Source organism: Quercus lobata, chromosome 3, assembly GCF_001633185.2.
Source record: "Quercus lobata isolate SW786 chromosome 3, ValleyOak3.0 Primary Assembly, whole genome shotgun sequence".
In the NCBI taxonomy this organism is placed as follows: domain Eukaryota; kingdom Viridiplantae; phylum Streptophyta; class Magnoliopsida; order Fagales; family Fagaceae; genus Quercus; species Quercus lobata.
Window position 1 is genome coordinate 13,834,833 of NC_044906.1, and position 19,590 is coordinate 13,854,422.

Here is a 19,590-nt window from a genome sequence, read left to right on the forward strand (position 1 = left end):
CCAAATAAGTACCCCATTAATAATACGAAACACTAGATAGCCTAAAGAATTGCAACCAGAGAATTAGATAGCATAATAATGTTAATTTTATTCCATTAAAATGAATTTAGAAACTTATGATAAATCAAAATCTAGACTAAATAACCAGATTTGCACCACCCCACATCTATTATAAATAGCTCATTTGACAAAGTTACTCTTGTTGATAAGTAATGATATGGGAACTGGCATAGTGGCCTTTTTTTGTAACTTTCAAGTGGGGGAGGTGATGTTTGAACCCAGGTTCTCCTCTTGAGAAAAACAGTAACAGCATTGAGCCACAAGGCTCTTGGCATGACATAATGACTCGTGTCTTCAACCTTTAGCTAACTAGTACATGAAATAAGATCTATGAATCTAGTCTCAAACTAGGACACTTGAGTATCCACCTAAGAGGGCAGTATAATACACCCAATGGCTAGTCAAAAGGTTTAGCAACAACAGGCGTGCACAAGAAAATTGCAACAAAAGATCGAACAATAAAAGGAATAAACAATCTTGGGCACATAAATGAAAAGAAATACCATCTTGTAAGAAGTATAGAATTTTACTCAAAGTAAATATACCACTCACATAATGACTAGTGATAGGTTAAAATATAAAAGTTGTCTTTGATCTTGAGAAACTAAATAACCTTCACCCAGACTTTGGAAGCAGCTCTCGAATATTTTCATCTACTTGATTAGACAACAGCAAGTCAATAAACATGGCAGCAGTTGTTGCGTTTGCTGAAAATCCCTTGGCAACCATCATTTTGAGATATTTCATTGCCTTTGTTGTGTCACCATGTTGCAATAACCCTTGGATTAATATGTTGTATGTGTGATGGTCAGGTGAACAACCGTTGCTATCCATTTCCTCAAGCAGCTCAACCGCTTCATCAATTAGTTCATTCTTGCAAAATCCATTGATCATTATATTGTAAGTCCGAACATTAGGTTGCAATCCTTTTGCAAAAAGACCGCGAAAGATTTCTCTTGCAATTGTAAGTTCCCCAACATTGCAAAAACCATCAATCAAGGTGTTGTAAAACACAATATTGTGGTCCAACTTTTCTTCTTCCATCTCTTGAAACAATGCCATTGCCTCAACAATTCGTCTATTCTTAAAAAATCCATCTAACAAGATGTTATAGGTTTGGGAATCTGGATGTTGGCCACAAGCTTGTATCTTATGGAATAGCTCCAGTGCAGCCTGGGGTCTCTTCACTTTGAAAAACCCATCGATAAGAGTGTTGTAAGTCACAACATTAGGAATCACTCCCTTGTTGGACATTTCATGAAAGATACGCATTGCCTCATCAATTTTTTTACTTTTGCAATATCCATTGATCAATATGCTATAGCTAATCACATTGGGTGAACAACCCTTCTCAACCATCATATTAAATGCCTTAACTGCCTCATCCATTTGGTTTTGCAAACAATAACCATCAATCAAAGAATTGTAAGTGACTTTGTTAGGCTCAATGCCTCTTTGAATCATCACATCAAAAACTTCTTTTACCTCAGTCAACTTCCCTTCTTTGCAAAGTGTGTCCACCAATATGTTAAATGTTTGTACATTTAGCATGACCTTCCTTTGCACCATCTCATTCAACAAAGTAGACGCCTCCCTCCACCGGCCAAAATTGCATAGTCCTTGAATTACGCAACTGTAAGTGACAACATCTGGCTGAATGCCTTTACTCATCATTTCAGAAAAAAGGTTCAAAGCCTCAGTTACCAATTTATCCTTACATAAACTGTCAATGACCGTGTTATAGAGCACCACATTTTGTGCAAAATTCCTTTTTTCAATCTTCCTGAGCAACCTAATAGCCACACCAGTCTGGCCAATCTTACACAGACCATTTACTATTGTTCCACAAGTAATCACATCAGATTCATACCCTTTATTCTCCATTTCTTCTACCAGCCTAACAGCTCCAGCAATGTTACCTTGAAGACACAGCCCATTGACAAGAGTGGTTAGAGTTATATGATTTGGTTGATAACCAAGTTTCAAAATTGTTGCTAAGACAGAGAACCCAAAATCAACCCGTCTCAAACGGCAGTAGCAGTTAATCAAAACAGTGAGAGTATAATCATTGGGCGAGATTCCGAATGATTCCATTTGTTGAATTAGATTAATGACTACAGAGTAATGCTTCATTCTTGCAACGGCACCCAACAATAGAGAAAAATCTCCAATGAAAGGCAAAGGGTGCATGTGAAGCATTGTATCAAACAGACCTAAGGCATGATCAAGATTCTTAAAGGTTCCAGATTTGCAGTGATCTCTCACAGAATTCAACAACTGATTCCGTTTCTGATATGGGGTTTTCGCATTTTCGCTAATAGTAGAACAATAATGAGAAGTAAAAGCACGAAATGGAAGGCTTACTCTAATAATCAAACGATTGCATATAAGAAGCAGAGAGGATGTTGATTTACCCATTTCACAATGACGACAGTCTCAGCTACCAGCTCGGGTTCGGGTTCGGGTTCGGAACTTCAAAAATCGAAGGGAGAAGTCACGATGGTGGAGTTGCAGTGAGTACGACTGGATGAGAATGATTTGTATTTCTGAGATAATTGGATACTCGTTCAGACCCTTTTTGACCTAAAAAAACAATAAAAAAATTGTAAGGTTAGACATAAATATATATATATATATATATATATATATAGTATTTTTTTTATTAAATATTTTTTTCAAAAAACACGCCCCTTAATTTTTTATTATATTAAAATTAAAATGAAAAGTTTCTAAACACACCAATAGCATAGTTGGGAAAGATAGTTTCATTTTAACTTATTTTGAGAATTGATGGGCATGTGAGTTTGATTGGAAGTATAACTTTATTGACCATATTAAATTTCTCAATTACATCTATTGAGGTCTTAGTTTTTGAAGTTTTTAAATACTTTCTATTAAGTATAATGTTATTTTGTGGAAATGTATTTTTTATTCAAACTAAATATTGTGACCTATTCCCTTTACACAAGCGCGAGTTTAGAGGATTTCTTTTATTATTGTTTAGAAATAAATATATAAAATTAATTAATAAAAGGTTATCCAATAAAAGTTGACACTTGACAACACATATTCTTTCCGAAATGTTTGGTAGCAATAAAAAAATGACATATGTCCTGTCGTGTGTAATACACATGACTAACTTAATTAGTTGGGTTAAGTGAGTCATGTTTATTGCACATGATAAAGACAAATAATATCTTCTTATTAATGATTGAAGTCCAAAACTTCAAATATTTCTTTAAAACATAAGGTTTAGATTAGCAAAGTCTATTACAACTTAATAATCACCAAGTCAAAACATTAAATCTGCAAAAGCAAAACAAAATACATGTTAAACAAAGCATAAATCCAAATGGTTGTCAAAAGAAAACATTAAATTTGCAATGTAAAATGCAAAAAGCCCATAACTTTTCCCAAAACTGCACATACAGTTTCAAATCTATACGCAAAACTCAGATCCAGATTCATTCATATACAGATATAATTGTTGGTGTTATGAAGGTACATTTCTTCCATGATTGACATAAATTTGGTTTCAAATTTCTCCCATAATGTGCCATGAACAAAAACAATATCTCAATAGTATTATACGAGAAATTGGGATGTAGCATCCATCATTGTAGCTAATTGCCAAGGAACATGTTTTCCTAAATCTTGTTTGCAGCATACATATATGTCAATACCCGATAGTAAATAAGACAGCTTGGAAATACATTAATTGTCCAAGTCATAGCTAATTTGCTCAAAGCATCTTTCTGGATAGGATATAGTATAGTAGCAATATATCCTTAGAATAGACCACCATTGTCCAAGTCATTTGACCTCCATAAATTGATTGTGTAATCCCAAGAACCTGAAAATACATAAGCATATGGAACCAGAACAAACCTTAGCTAAACTTTAAACCTCAACTTACAAACATAATATTTTTTTTTAGTTATAGTTACTAGGAAATGAACACCAAACACTGAACCACCACAAACGTGGACAGGCCATCATTCTTCATCAGATTTTAGCTTTCAAAAATTTGCCAAGTTCAGAATCTCAAATGGTACAAATATTTAGAACTAACATCCAAAAGTTGGGCGTTTATTAAAAAAAAAAAATCTAATTTAATTCTAAATTAAATTCCAATTATTGTCTAAATTTGCTTCAGCATCCTATCTAAGTTTTTAAAATTTTTGTTATAGGTGAGTTAATGTTGTGCAAAAAACGAAGAATCTAATATAAATAAATTATCAAAAACCCAATAATAATTAAAAAAAAGAATAAACTCATGTGCATATCCAAAAATAAAAATAAAATAAAAAATTAGAGAGAGAGAGAGGGTAAACTCATCTATGACTATATAAATAATTAAAGAAAATCCAATTAGATTCTAAATCGGATTTCAATTCTTATCTAATTTTACGTCACGTGTCCTTTCTAAGTTTTTAAACTTTTTGTTCTAGGTGAGTTATAATGCTGTGCAAAAGATGAAGATTATAATATAAATAAACCATCAAAAACTTAATAAAGAAAGGATAAAAAAGAGAGAGTAAAAAATGTCTAAGTCTTAAACTAGGTATAATTTAAATCCATATCTGTGTGTAATTAATATATATATATATATATATATATTAAAAGCCAAAGTTTAGAGAAAATCCAATTAGATTCTCAATTTTGCGCCATGTGTCTTATCTAATTTTTAATTTTTGTGTCAAATGAATTATTGAGTGTAAATATCAAAGAGGCCACACGCATATATATATATATATATATATAGAGAGAGAGAGAGAGAGAGACACACACACACACACACATATAATGAGAAACCATTACATATTTTTAAAATGTATGGTTTAAAAAAGGTGTAAGCTAATATCATGTATAATTTGAATTAAACCATGTAATTGCGATTGTTTTTCAATGTACCCGTGCATGTGCACGGGGCTATACACTAGTTAATACTAGTGTGTAACCCATGCTTACGCATAGAAATTGTCAATTGTAGTGGTGCTACTAGTTATTAAACATATAAAATATTAGTTAATGTAATTTAATTATGACATTGATATGTTCAAGATTTTATCATTTTAGAACTACTTAAACAAATTTTGCTTTTTCCGAATTGATTTAGATTGTTGCAAGAGGGAACAAGGAAAACGATCTAAGTAGCAAAACTTGGATGACCAAGCAACTAGTCCCAACACAAAGAATCAAAATGCTGCCACTAAGTAGATTCAATTGGAACAGTCTTAACATCAAGTCCTACAACACGCCTCGGCAAAGCCTTCAATGAAGATCGTAACTCATTTATCTTAGCATCAACAACACTTGCCTTAACCTTTTCACCCTGCAATTCAATTTCACACTTACCAATTTTTGGCAGGAGAGACATTGGTATGCAGTTTAGCATGTTGAAATAATTCTAACTAGTACTACTTTGTTCTTAATATATATATATATATATATATATATATAAAATAAAATAAAACTATAAGAAAAACATTTTCATGGGGATGATTATATATATAAGTAGAGTCAAGGTGAATCTTCTAAGAATAAACTTAATATGTGGGCTAAAATAGTGGGAATGATAAAAATTTGGAGTAACCTCAAATCCCATGACTCATGTAATCACCAAAGGTAAATATCCAAAGTTTTTTATTATAAACTTATAGAATATATAGTTTTATTGATAAAAAGTTAAACATTATAAATATAAATTTTCTTCTAAAAAAAACTAAATATAAATGATTAATAAATTATTTATTTTTCCTTTTTCCCTCCTAAAATTTGTCTTTAATTAATTTATCTAATTTATGTTATTTTATAAAACGTATGATGTATTGTACGGTTTCTACTTTTTTTTTTTTGTTTGTGATAATCTTATAGTATTACTTATCATGATCATCTTCCTCCCTCTCACTTTTATCTTTTGATGAATTATTGTTTATCTCTTTAATTAAATAATACTATCTCTTTATTTATTTTTAATTATTTATTTATATAAGATAAAATCTTCTAAAAATTTGTATGATTGTTTAAACTTATATTTATTTACAATACATTTAATAAGAAAATATCTTCTTCTTTTTTAAAGAATCAAACATAGAAAAGATCTAATGGTAAAAGAAGTACATATATGGTACTAGCCGTTTAAACTTTAAAGATCAAAAGGCTTATAATAAAAGAAGTACTAATAAAAAAGTTTTAAACAAAAAAGGACATTATAAATTGAGTAATTATTCTGAATATGATTTTAGGATCCTCTAACTTTTTATTTTTCTTCTCCTTTTTATTTTTCTTTTCAAAATTTACAGAAGTTTTCCAACTTTTTCTATTTTAGGAGTTCTCTCTCCTTATAGAGCAAAGAGATAATGTTTTGATGGACAATAGATAAATTTGATTACAAAAAATAATGTACCTTAAAGATATGTGTTATAGATAATTAAGTTGTGTTTATTTTGTGATTCTTTCACAAAATAAAATGTTCTGTTTATTATCCAATGCCTTTTTTTTAATCAATTATCCAATACTTTTTTTTATAAGTCTAATTGTTTTCAATTGAAAATTATCTTATATAATATAATTAATAACTCATATGATAAAAGCCAACTAAATAACATGCAACACACATATAGAAACATTTTTCAATTTGTAAGGACCCAACTTTCGTTATAACTCTCTTAAAAAAAAAAAAAAAGTATAAGGACCCAACTTTCGTTATAACTCTCTTAAAAAAAAAGTATATGATTAAAATTTTTTTTTTTTAAATAATTGATTTGGCCTTATATAAAGTCGCCCAAAGGTAAATATTTTTTAATTATCAAAGGAGGAAGGCTAGTTCTAGCAACTAGAAGTCTCATTTAGGCTCATGTAAGGTATATATATTGCCCACTTCATTATTATAAAAAAGACGAATATTTTATAATTAATTTGTTTGGTGTGTTTACTATCATGTTCACTAACCACTTTATCCAGAAAATATAATAGTAAGACATATTAATAAGTTGAAACTTGAAACTTGTGAATTGGTATATGTTTTAAGTACTAAGTTGTACGAAGGAGGTGGGGTTCAAGTGATAAGTTTAATTGTAATGGTATCTTTTGTGGTATTTTATGTTTTTTGCTCAAACCACATTTCTTCCTATTCACTATTTACCAATAAATTTTTTTATCTTGAAAAGAGACTGCGAATTTGTATTTATGTAAAATTATAAATTTTTGTATGATTATATTCTTTTATGGTCAATGTTTTTACCAACTTTAATTGAAACTTTTCACCAAGATTGGCTGCATACAGTTTAAGGGAAAAATATGTAATTATTTTTTTTTTGTTGAATATCATTCAAATAATATTTATTTAATTTTCTATATTATAATTTTTTTAATTGAAGCCATTTTTCATATTTTTTGAAGTACATAATTACTAGTTAATATTTTTTTTTGGGGGAAACCAATTAATATTTTATATTTAAGTTTTGTTAACATCTACTTTTCAATTGATAATATAATTAAGGTCACCATTCATAGATTATTAAAAAATTATTTTAGGATGTCATTTTCATTTTTTTCATAATTATAACCTTTTTCTCTGATTTTTAATGTGGTGCTAGAGAGTATTTCAATTTTCTTTTCAAAAAGTGTACCACATGACATAATTTCCTACTAAATTGATTGATTAAATATGTCTTTAAAGTCAATATTCTCAAAATTTGGATCCCAATGATAATTATTGTAATAATGGATAAGATAATGGAGATTGTAATATCAAGGCTTAATATGTCATCAAAATCAATTACCTATGTACACATGCACAAACTCGGAACAATGGATCATAGCCGTGACCTGAAGGGATCATGTAAACAAACCAAATGAAAAAGAACATATTTGAGACCTTCACGGATTGTTTTTATGAAGGTCCACAAAGTAGACCAAATAGTGGTGGAGCATTTCCACATTTAATTAAGTGATTTAGGATTATGATGGCTGAGGACAAAAAATGAAAATGTGATAGCACAAAGACCATCCCTAAGATCTCTTTTAGAACACGCATGTCACCGGTTGAGGCAGTATCTTGAACGAAGTTTATCAAGCATCTCCGCATACTCAATTGGCGTTGCCTCGCTACAAAATACTTCATCCCAAATCTTGTGGAGATCTGTTCAGAAAATGATTCAGTATTAACAAAAGAACTAAACTTAATCCATGGAAAATTTAAACACCAGAATGCAGATCAGAAATTTACTTTAGTTTCACTCTTTTGCAACAAGGAATATAATTTTGTAGAGAACCAACAACAATGTGTATCTGATTATCCTATTAAGCACAATAGCCTTTAAATCCTCAGAAACTTTAGCTGCACAGACTCACTTGTCGATGAAAATCTTAGAGATTCTTAACCATATAAACTTCTCAACATATGTGTCCATTCTATTTATATTTCCACATAGAACACATACACATCTAAATATCTAATCAGATCCAGAATATGAGTACATTTATGCATTCATAGTTCAACAAAGATCAGCACCCTAGATGAATAGATTTTGAGATTTCCTAATATACCCAGTGGATGCTAACTCTTGCCTTCTCAATAAGGTCAGAATCATATTTTTTTACTGGACAAATTTAGAAGAGCACCCCCCTTTCCCTCTTCTCTCCTTATTCGAATGCAAGGCAAAAAAAGGAGCTCAAGCTTTCGAGGAATTTGTATCCTAAAGGTTAATGATAAGAAAGGCAGTGACTCATTATTACCCATCCATGGTCTAAGATATATCCTGCAAGATTTTACCTTTTGTTAGTCCTAGACTATGGCATAATTTGTATGCATTAATATAGACTTTGGCCCTTAGCTGGAAGCCTGGAACTGACATAATTTCAGATATACCAACTCGTTTCTTGTACCTGCTGTTTCTACCGTACATTGGGGGTGGTCCAACCATGCAGGCTAACACAATGAAAAGCACTCAACCAAACCCACGTCCCCATTGTGACTCCAACAGTTTGAACTGAGGCTCAAGATGCCTTTATAAATTTGCATCCAATTAACATGTAAATCTTAACAACTTGCAATGCCTTTATACAAGACAACTTGCACTCAAATAACATGAAAGCTAAAAAGCACTGTAGGATAAAACTTGATATGCTAAAAACATAAAATAAATGACACATAATCACAGTAAATTTATTAAAAACTGTAAAAGCTTGCTCATGTATATTACCATCTCTATCTGTAGATGAAAGGCACATGATGAACAAGTCAAATCTTGAGAAATAATTAGTTAAATTTTCTATGTATCTGATAGCCAGATCCATTTCTTCACTGCCAAAAGTATAAAGCACAAGGGCATTAAGCACCATACAGAGCACAAACAAGAAAGTACACAATCTGGAAAAAGGCATTCATAGATATGTACTTGCGTGAAAAAGGTGGCAACACATTTAATAATGTCAACTAGTAGGGAAGCAGACAAAGCATTTTTGAATATCTGTGGCAATGCATTGGAGATACTGCCTAATAAAGCAAAAATAACAACTATTAGTGGCAACATCATCGAAATAACTGAAACAGGAAAAATAGCATAAAAGAAAGCATGAGTATTGTAACTAGGACAAACAGACCAGGAAAATTTCCCGGTTGTTTTACTACAGATGAATGTGAAAACCTCTTGGAATAGTCCCTAGAATTAAAAGATCAGGTCAGCAGAAGCTAACAATCAATTAATTAGTTTACTTATTGGGGACCATCCAAAGAGGAAGTTTAGGTCTATCAGGCATTGTGTACATCAACCAACAATTATGTCCAAAGGAAGGGACCATGCCTATAAATACATATCAATCTTTCATGCTTAGCAATCTATATTGCTATTAGTGTATTTAAATGTGATAAGCCAACTTTGGTGGCGTGATGTTTTTTGCAGCTTCAGCCTTGGCTCGAGAAGCTGCTTGAGAAGCAAGCTCTTGCACTTCATCAGCTCTTGCTTTCCTGTTCTGTGATTTTTCTGAGAAAAGAAAATGATAGAGAGAACAGGGGGCTAGGCAGCCTAGGTTGCAGTGAGCTTGTGGGCTTTTTATTTGGGTTCGGTTTTTGGATTGGGTCGGGGTGTTCAACTGGCAACTGGCAAGGCTAGGCTTAATATTTTTTTAAAGATAGTATAAAAATAGAAAACATACGTCGAAATAGATTTTCAGAGTGAAAAAGTCAGAAAACACTTAAAAACTGTTTTTGAAACAATTTCTCCAAACAAGAAAAAAAAAGTGTTGAAATCACATGACTGGAAACACAACCTAAATCCGCATTAGTTTGTACAAAAAAATTTGTTTATTTTATTATAGAAATTTTTTTTCCCACTTTACACGTTCACTTTTAAAAAACACTCATATAATATTATTTATTATATATTCTATTTTATTTAATAATCATATTCCATTCTTTTTTATTATTATTATTATCTTCAAGAGGGAGAATCTGATGAGACATGAGAGCAAGAGGAGAAATAAAATAAAATATTGAAATCCAATATGAATAGTGCTTAAGTATATATCCATATATGGTTAATCATTTAAATTTACTGACACTATTCATTTTTTATTTAATTATTTAATATTCTTTGCGCATCTTAATGATGAAGGAAGATATGATGTTTAATAATGGTGTATGAGAAAATTGAAATAATTAAAAAATAATAAAATTTGATATTTAATGAAATAAAAGTTTAGAATAAATAATATGATGTGATTATTTTTGAAAACTGGTAAAATAGAAAAGGTAAATTTTATGCTAAAATAAACATGAATTTGTACATGAGTTGATATGAATGCTAATCATGTATTTTTACATAACTTTGCAATTTGCATAGTCTGATATGTGTGCATTTTGGGGTTGGCGGGTTAAAATGTGATCCTTATTCTATTTTTAAAAAACACTAATGTGAATGCTTAGTATAGCAACAATGTAAAATTACATACTTTTAGACTAATTGATGTGGGTGATTTTTGGGCTTAAATATGTAAAATTACCTCCTTATGCCATTTTACGAGAGCTCATTAATGATTCTAAGAGTGTTTGCATTAGCTAGTACAAAAATGTATGAATATTTTAGCATAAAAACTTTCTTTTTATATTTTACATACTCATTTTTCAAAACACTTTACATCGAATTATTTATTTTACACTACATTTCATTCAAATATCAAATTTCTTGATTTTTAAAATTTTTTCTCTTTTTTTCTCAACAAGAATCAACATCCTTTATTTTCTTTTATCCTTAGGAATGTAAATAAATAATGCAAATGAACAGTATCAATATAAATTTACATAATTATTGTAGTAACAATTTATTTTTAAACAATTTTATATGACATGATGTGAGTGAATTTTGAGTTAGTTTGCTAAAATGTGATTTTTTTTTTCTATTATACTAATTCTTATGAATGCTCTAATAATTTCTAAAACTTCTAAATAAACTTTTTTTTTGAGAGATAGATCCAAATTTTTTTTAAAAAGTTTAGGACTACAACTCTGTAAGTGTGATTAGTAAAAAAAAAAATTATGTATAATTGATGGTTAACTATGTACATTCTACCATAGTTATACCTATTTTCTCTCTCTCACCAGAGCTCTCTCTCTCATCAGAGCTCCCATTTTCTCTAAGCTCCATCTCCACACTACAACCACCTTCTACTCTCTCACCAAACCCATACCCATCACCATCTTTCGCTCCTTCTTCTTTGCCACCAACAAAGAGGACAAGAAGGACCCAAAAAGGGAGCCTAATGAGAAGGAACTAAAAGAGGTAGTGGGGTCCTTGCTTGGGCAAAGACACCTGAGTCACTAGCATCCATGGAAGCTATAGCAGAAGGGAATAGAAACAATGGGTTGCAGATGCGTGAGATGAGAGAAATGTTGAAGAAGGCGAAGATATGCATGGAAGCAGTAATTGAACAGTCAGAGGCAACAAAACGCAATGCCATGGAGGTTGTGGAAAAGCTTCGAGCCATTCGAGATGGTGGGCCTAGTGCAGGTAGCCCATAGATGAAGAAACAACGATAAGAGACACAAAAGTTTCAAACTTTCTTCATAATTTGATGCGGGTACAAAAAAAAAGTTTCAAACTTTAAAATTTGCTATTACTATGAAACAATGTTATCGATTGTGAAAAAAGTCGTGAAATTTTTTTTATGTGTTTTCTCCGTGTTTAATATGTTTTTTTTAAGGGTTTAACGGTCGGCTAACTTGGCTTGGAATGTAAATGTGGGACCAATTTAGTTGCTTATGTAGTCTAATCTTTTGATGAGACTACTTCTTATAAAGTGGAGGTCACGGGTTCGAACGTAGGATTTTATAATCATGTGTTTGAAGATGTTTTATTTAGTATGTTGTTGCTTTGTTGGAAAGGTTACGATCAAAGTTCTTCTAATGCTTATTAGTCCTTATTGGATGACATATGGCTTGGACTTGTTTGTGTTGGAAAATTCCATGTGGACTGGCTTGGTTCTTATTTTGAGCTGAGAATTATTTTTTAACTGTTTTTACAACGTGATTGGGTGATGGGTTTATACAAAGTGATGGATCCATGCAAAAGTAATATTGCTCCAATCAGGACAATGGCGCTGAAAATTTTTGTCTCTAGCATTTCCATTTTATGATTGGCTTCAAATAGAAAAATGGGACGCATTAAATTACACATCTAGTACAATTTATCGGTGACAATGCCTAATGAAAGGGAGGCAACTAATTTGAATTGCTAGAATGGATGTTTAGGATTTTAGAATGATGTGCTCATAATGATTACGATCAAAGTTCTTGTAGTACTTACAGGTACTTATTAGATGATATATGGCTTGTAATTGTTTGAGTTTGAAATTCTATGTGGATTGTAGACTGCCTTAATTCTTAATTTGAAATCAAATGTGAAATTCTATGTGGATTGGAATGGTTTTTCCAATCCTGGAAGAGTATTTGTCTTTGTTCCCCCACTCTCCTTGGCTAATATACCTTAATCCCAAGGATTTGTCTCAGATACATAAGTTTCAGCATAGAATCTTCTGTTCAACTCTGGTTACTAACATCTAGCTTCTTTGTACAACTCTGGTTAATCCCAAGGATTTGTCTCAGATACATAAGTTCTCAAAATGCTATGTACACACACGCACACACAAACACAACTTTTCGCAGTAGACCCTTTAGTTTAACTCTCATTACTAACAACTATCTTCTTCAGGATTTTACTCAAGTTCTCAAAACTCTCTCTCTCTCTCTCTCTCTCTCTCTCTCTATATATATATATATATATATATATATATATATTCACAAACACACATATATATACCCTACAACAAAAGAGGAAAAGGAAATAGGAAGGAGATGCTAGTCGGTAATTGAAGGAATGATCAAAGTTCTAAAGCTAGTGGTGTTAAAGTGGCTAGGAAATATGTTTGTTTTCCTAAAAATGAGGGTGCTTTGGATGTGGTAAACTTATCTAATTGGAATAAGGCTGCTGTCATGAGGTGTTTTCAGTACCTGTTTGTTAAGGATTCCTCAGTCTTATTCTTGGAGTTGGGAGGAAAATCCTTCAATTGAGAGAAATGGTAAGGCATATGATTCATTTCAAAATTGGATCAGATGACTTTATATTTCTGTTAGGATTCCATTGAGCATTGTAGCTGCTGTGATATCTTGAAGAGCTGTGCAATTGTAGGATGTGTGGTGACGTGTAGAAGTAATTGTTGATAATAATTGGTATGCTAAGCTGAGCTCCATGATAAGCAGAATAGCTTTTTTAACAAGAGCAAGTGCTGAATATTGTGCAACATAGAAGATAAGCTGAGATCACACATTCTTGTATTCCAGCATGTGCAGATTGTAATTCAGCATGTGAGAGATTAGAGTTAGCCGTTAGGATACTTTTAGTAGTTTGAAGCAGTTAGTTACTTGTTTGTAATGCAATGTATAAAGGTCCTGTATAGTAAATCAAGATGAATATATATTTTTGGATAATTAATAGGATTTTATTGCAAAAGAAAAGGATTACTTTATGTTCATGATGATGAACATAAAGCACCTTGTAGAAATACAAACATATCAAATAGAAGATCTAAGAGAGAGTTGAAAATAGAAAATGGAAGAAAATACATTTTTCTTTTAGAATATACTTTTTTTTTTTTAACATGGATGATGTAAACCAGAATATGAATGAAATAAGCCAAGTTTTACTTTCTAGTTTATTCTAAAACACTCCATCCTTTCTTCTCTCTATTCCATCTTTCTAAGGAGGTTGGTTCCCTCAAAGAACGATTGCATTTTCATTAAGAACCAAGCAAGTTCTTAACAATTTATTTGGCAAGACTCTTGGCATCCTTTGTGGCCCATTTATGAGAAGTTTGGGCAAAGGCTTTATATGATTTGGTTATTGGTATTAATTTTAGGAGTTTCAGAGTTAAAGTAGAATGGCTCATGTAAGGATACTTAGGAGATGCTAGGAGGCTGATGCTCTCATCCGAATTCTGAATTGCTTGTTCATGGGGATGTCTGCTATATTTGCAGAAGCAAGATTGAACATAGGATTCACCTCCTCTTTGAGTGCAGCTTCCCTAGTCAAGTGTGGAGGAAGATTTCAGGTGATTGCCTAGTTGATACTTGTATCAAATGTAGGGATGGGATGTTGGTTTGATTATTGATTTGAGTCGTGAGGGTTTTAGAATTATTCTCAGTTGTTTAGCTAGGGATGTCTCTATCTATTATCTTTGGTTGGAGAGGAATGCTAGTGTTTGGCAAAGTGAAAGGAATGAGGAAGCACTGATCCACAAGATAAAAAAGGCTGTGAGGTTTAAGTTGGCTGTCTAGCTCAAAGAAAGTCCCCTGTTCTGCTTTGAATAGAAACCTGTGCTGCTTGCAGAGGCTTCCTAAATTTGTTCATGTGGGGCTTAGTTAAAAAAAGTGTTTTTTTTTTTTTTTTTTGGCTGGGAAATAAACATTTTAGGACTGAATCAAACTTACTAGGCTACATCTTTCCATAAGGTTATAAGGCATTTGACAAACCTCAAAGGCTGGTTATATATAGACAAATTATCAGCAGACTTTGACAAAATTGACCACTTTTCAAGCTCATGGGCTGCATTATTTGCAACTCTTCTTGCCGACTAAAATTGGAAGTTCAAACTCTGATTTTAGCACTTTGATATCTTCAATAATAGTTGCAATCTCCCATTCAGGTTCATGGTTTAGTTCTGTCAAAAGCACCTACGCAATATTTCAAATATCCTTCAATAATTGCTTGCTTATAACCTTCCTGTTTTGTAATGAGTATTGCTAGCCTCACTGCCATTGCATCCAGCAACTTTAGGCTTCCCTGCTTGATCCAAGCTTGACCAAGCAACAACAATAACAGTCTTAGTCCCAATCTTTTTGGGGTTGGCTTATAGTCAGTCACATGTATTCTTTTCTTCCATCCTATCATTTTTAAACATTGCATTGCCATTCAATTTAATCTGGTTGTCTGGTGGTTTGCGCCATCTTTCTTACTGTTGGTTTCTGTTTACAATCAGTGTATGTGTTAAACCTTCTGCGTATATTTTAGTCATCTGCATCGCTTTATGTAGAAGGCTGTCCTAGTGTCCCTGCCTTTTGTTAAAGCAAAATTGATTCATCAACTTCCTTAATTAGGAGGTCTACAACTGTCACAACACTTCTTGAGAACTCTTCTTTTTCCAGTATATCGTCAACAAGCTCTACGTGGGGTTCAGTAACATTCACATTATAAATGTCATAGTGGGGTATGGTATTATGACGTCTGAATGGTTAAAGAAAGACTGGTCTTTTTCATAAAATTTGTTTATACTTTACATCTAGAATGTTTGAAGTTAATGCTGTTGAAGGTCTTTTTCATATACTATTATGTTTAAGGTTAATGCCGCTATTTCCTGCTTTAAGTCTGAAGCATTTGTGGGTTTGGTTATCTTATCTTAATCCGCAATTCCAAAGGAGAAATAATAGTTGCTTCCTGTGAAAGAAAGCATAAAAGAGAACTTTTTTGTAGTCCGCTGCTATGGTGATGAGGAAAACTGTACTTTTCTATCAATTTATGGGATATTCTAAACTCATAAAATGGTGTGCACTTGGGCTGAAATTGGGGTCTCCTCTCTGCAAATCACCTTAAAACATGAAATTTCACTCTTAAAAAAAGAAAGAAAAAAAAAAAGAAAGAAAAAAAAGCCCAAAAACAAAAGTTATTGCAACCAAGGAAGACATTCGGCCATGTCAGCTTCTCTGTAGAAAAAATTCTCAGAGAAAACCTTAAAACTGCTAGATCAAATGACAACACAACTAACAAATAGAGACTGGTAAGTAGTGTTAAGCAATAAACCCAACTTATCCAAAGATTTTAGACAAGAAATTAAAAAGAAGCTGGAAAAACCAAAACAAAGTCGAAGGAGCAAACTCTTAAAAAGTAAATATAATATTTCCTGCGAGGCCAAGAATAATTGTATGAACAATCTACTAGTAGTCTCTAGTGGCCTTCCATGCTCTCTCTCTCTCTCTCTCTCTTAATAGTTAATAAGATAGTATTATAGGTATAAGTCCCAAGGCAATTTTGATTTCCCAATTGAATTCAACTCATGACTGTTTGATCGATAACCAAAAAGAGTTGTATATTTTTCAAGGATAAATAAATAAATAAAACTATATGGCTAATTACTATTTTTAGAATAATGTAATTCATGTCGAGAGTCTTGTAACTCAATTAGCAGCTCATGGTGATCTAATGAAAAAGTCCGAGATTCAAACCCCCTCCCTTGATGTTATTGAATAATAAAAAATAGAAACAAAAAATAAAAATAAAAAAAGAAGAAGAAGAAGCAACTTAAAGTTTTTAACTTTTAGGTTTAACCTCATAGGAGTATAGGACACCCAAGTCGTGGGCTCTCTAAGTCTAGGATGTGACAGCAATTAGGAAATGCCAATTTCAATTCACCACATCACTTATCTTTGGTATTTTATAGGAAGGTACCATAAAAATTTAGCTAAATGCCAAGATAACACTTCTTTATATATATATATTTTTTTTTTAAAAAAAAAAAAAATATTTTTTTCAAAATAAATGAATGAGATTTTAGAAGGGTTTATTTTATTTTATTTTTTTTATTATAGAGATTTTATAAAGGTTAATGAATTTAAAACTTACCATCTATTGATACCAATTTATTATGACTTATTGTTAGTTATTTTTTGTTCGTTGGTAGAGACTAAAGTCCTTATATACTTTGAAGTCTAAAGAATGAAAGAAAAAAAAAAAATTAAGGATTTTTTAGAAGAAAAAATTGAGGTTAAAAAAAAAATATAGTTTATAAAAATTGATGCATGTAAGCTTAACTTAAAAAAATAATAATAAAAAATTAAATAAAACTGTACATAAATAAATCAAAGAAAACCATTTGATTCATAGCTTGGTCCTCAGGAATGGCTCTCTCTCTCACCAAAGCTTCCATCTTCTCCAAGCTCCATGTCCGTACTACCCACTACTCTCTCATCAAACCCATGCCCACCACCATCTCTCGCTCATTCTTTTTCAACTTCTTCAAAAGCAACAACAATGAAAAGCCACTGGAAAACCAAGATGACTAAAAAAGAACTTTCAAAACCAAAAGGCAGAGAGCTTACTGAGGAGGAAGAAGAAGAGCTGAGAGCCATGGAAGTTGTAGTAGAAGAGCAGGAAGAATTTGGGCTAGAATGTGTTAAAGTTAGAGAAATGATGAAGGAAACATTAGTACTTATGGATGAATACATAGAGGGGATAGATGAAGTACAACGCAATGTTGAAAAGGCTGTGGAATGGCTTCGAGCATTTCATGATGATGGGTTTAAGCAGGTAGCCCATAGAGGAAGAAACAACATGTTAGAGACACTAAAAAGTTTCAAGCTTTTTTCATTATTTTCATATGGGTCTACTGTCACTTTGATTAGTGTGTCACTCTATGGGGTGATGAAAAAAGTTGTGAAATTTTGTGTGTGTTACTCTATATGTTTTATTTTGGGGGGTTTTGATGGTTGGCTAATAACTTAGTTTGGAATATAAATGTGGAACCTACTTAGATGCATGTGTTATGTGTAGTCTAATCTTTTGATGAGACCACGCCTTATAAAGCGGAGGTCGTTAATTTGAATTGTTGGATTTTAGAATCTTTTGTTTAACGGAGTTTATTTAGATGATGTTGTATTGTTGGAATGGTTATGATCTAGGTTCTTATGATGCTTATTAGTACTTACTGAATAACATATGGCTTGGTATTGTTTGAGCTTGAAAATTTTATGTGGATTGATTTAGTTCTTAGTTTGAACTCATACTCAAAATAAGGGTTTTTTTGTAACTCTTTTCATGACATAATTGTTGCAGTTTAAAAATGACGTTATTAGAGGGTTCATACAAAAGTGACATTGCCTCAATCACAACTAGCTAGCTGGTAAGTTGTGAGAATGGTTGTGCAATTTTTTATCTCTAGGGTAACTCTTTGATGGTTGGCTTGGAATATAAACATCGGACACATTTAACTACATGGCTAGTACAATCTATTGACAACCACACCTCATGAAAGGGAGGTCCCTTTGACTGGTTTGAATGAATGTTTGGGATTTTAAAATGATGTGTTTAAACTCTACTGGAGTTTTATTTAGATGTTGTTGCTTTATTGGAATGGCTATAATCAAAATTCTTGTAATGCTTATAAGTTCTTAGTAGATGACATATTGCTTAAAATTGTTTGAATTTGAATACTCTATGTAGGGTGGCTTGATTCTTGTTATGAAATCAAATATGAAATCATGGCACTTTGAGTTGAGTTCAATATGGTATGTCTTTGTTACCTCACTCTCACCCTTGGCAAATGTACATCTGAGATAATTCCATGAAATTGTTTCAAACACATAATTTCTCACCAAAAAATGCTTTAGTTCAAGTGTTCAACTCTCATTACTAACATCAAGCTTCTTTGGGGTGACACTCAAGTTTTCAAAATGGTCTAGACACGCGCGCACACACACACACCTTTTTTAAAATGGTATATAGTTTGTAAGATCAAGATGAGAAGTTGGACTTTGGAGAAGGAGCCCTACAGCAAAAGAAGAAAAAGAAATAGGAAGGCGAAGCTGGTCAGTAATTAAAGGAATTGAACAAAAGCTCAAAGCCCTTGGTAGGACTGGAAAGGATTCTAAAGTTAGTGGAGTTAAGTGCCTTGGAAATCTAATGTTTCCTAAAACTGAGGGTGGCTTGGATGTGGTGAACTTAGATAATTGGAATAAGGCTGCTGTCTTGAGGCGTTTCTGATATCTGTTTGTTAAGAGCAGTTCACTTTTGTTAGTTTGGGTTAATAAGTTTTGATCAAAGAGAGGATTGTATGGGTTGTTCCCATCCCTTAGTCCTGTTCCTGGAATTGGAGGCAAATCCTTCAATTGAGAGTGGTGGAAGGGCGTAAGATTCATTTCAAATTAGGATTGGGTGACTCTATATTTCTATGGCATGACTCTTGGCATCCATTAGGGCCCATGTT

At 32.1% G+C, this 19,590-nt stretch overlaps 2 protein-coding genes across 3 annotated transcripts; both read right to left on the reverse strand.

Annotated features, from left to right (window-relative positions):
- Window positions 1–34: 34 nt before the first annotated feature.
- On the reverse strand, window positions 35–2,645 carry LOC115979294 (pentatricopeptide repeat-containing protein At1g63080, mitochondrial-like). 2 transcript variants are annotated; one of them, XM_031101307.1, is made up of 2 exons: window positions 2,475–2,645; window positions 35–1,979 (listed from the first exon to the last, which is right to left on the reverse strand). In XM_031101307.1, the coding sequence occupies exons 1-2, from the start codon at window positions 2,476–2,478 to the stop codon at window positions 676–678; spliced, it is 1,308 nt and encodes a 435-aa protein (XP_030957167.1). In that variant the 5' UTR covers window positions 2,479–2,645; the 3' UTR covers window positions 35–675. The 2 variants fall into 2 exon arrangements, with proteins under 2 accessions (XP_030957167.1, XP_030957166.1); XM_031101306.1 differs by having other exon boundaries at window positions 35–2,645.
- Window positions 2,646–7,777: 5,132 nt separating this feature from the next.
- LOC115979296 lies at window positions 7,778–9,614 on the reverse strand. Its single transcript, XM_031101308.1, has 3 exons — window positions 9,469–9,614; window positions 9,270–9,370; window positions 7,778–8,206 (listed from the first exon to the last, which is right to left on the reverse strand). The coding sequence occupies exons 1-3, from the start codon at window positions 9,600–9,602 to the stop codon at window positions 8,103–8,105; spliced, it is 339 nt and encodes a 112-aa protein (XP_030957168.1). The 5' UTR covers window positions 9,603–9,614; the 3' UTR covers window positions 7,778–8,102.
- Between the last annotated feature and the right edge of the window lie 9,976 nt (window positions 9,615–19,590).

Coding starts and splice junctions, on each gene's coding strand:
- LOC115979294 (XM_031101306.1), bottom strand. CDS start 2,478: ATGGGTAAATCAACATCCTCTCTGCTTCTTATATGCAATCGTTTGATT.
- LOC115979296 (XM_031101308.1), bottom strand. CDS start 9,602: ATGATGTTGCCACTAATAGTTGTTATTTTTGCTTTATTAGGCAGTATC. Junction 9,371..9,468: donor TGTGTTGCCACCTTTTTCAC/GCAAGTACATAT, acceptor TACTTTTGGCAG/TGAAGAAATGGATCTGGCTA. Junction 8,207..9,269: donor TTCATCTACAGATAGAGATG/GTAATATACATG, acceptor TTTTCTGAACAG/ATCTCCACAAGATTTGGGAT.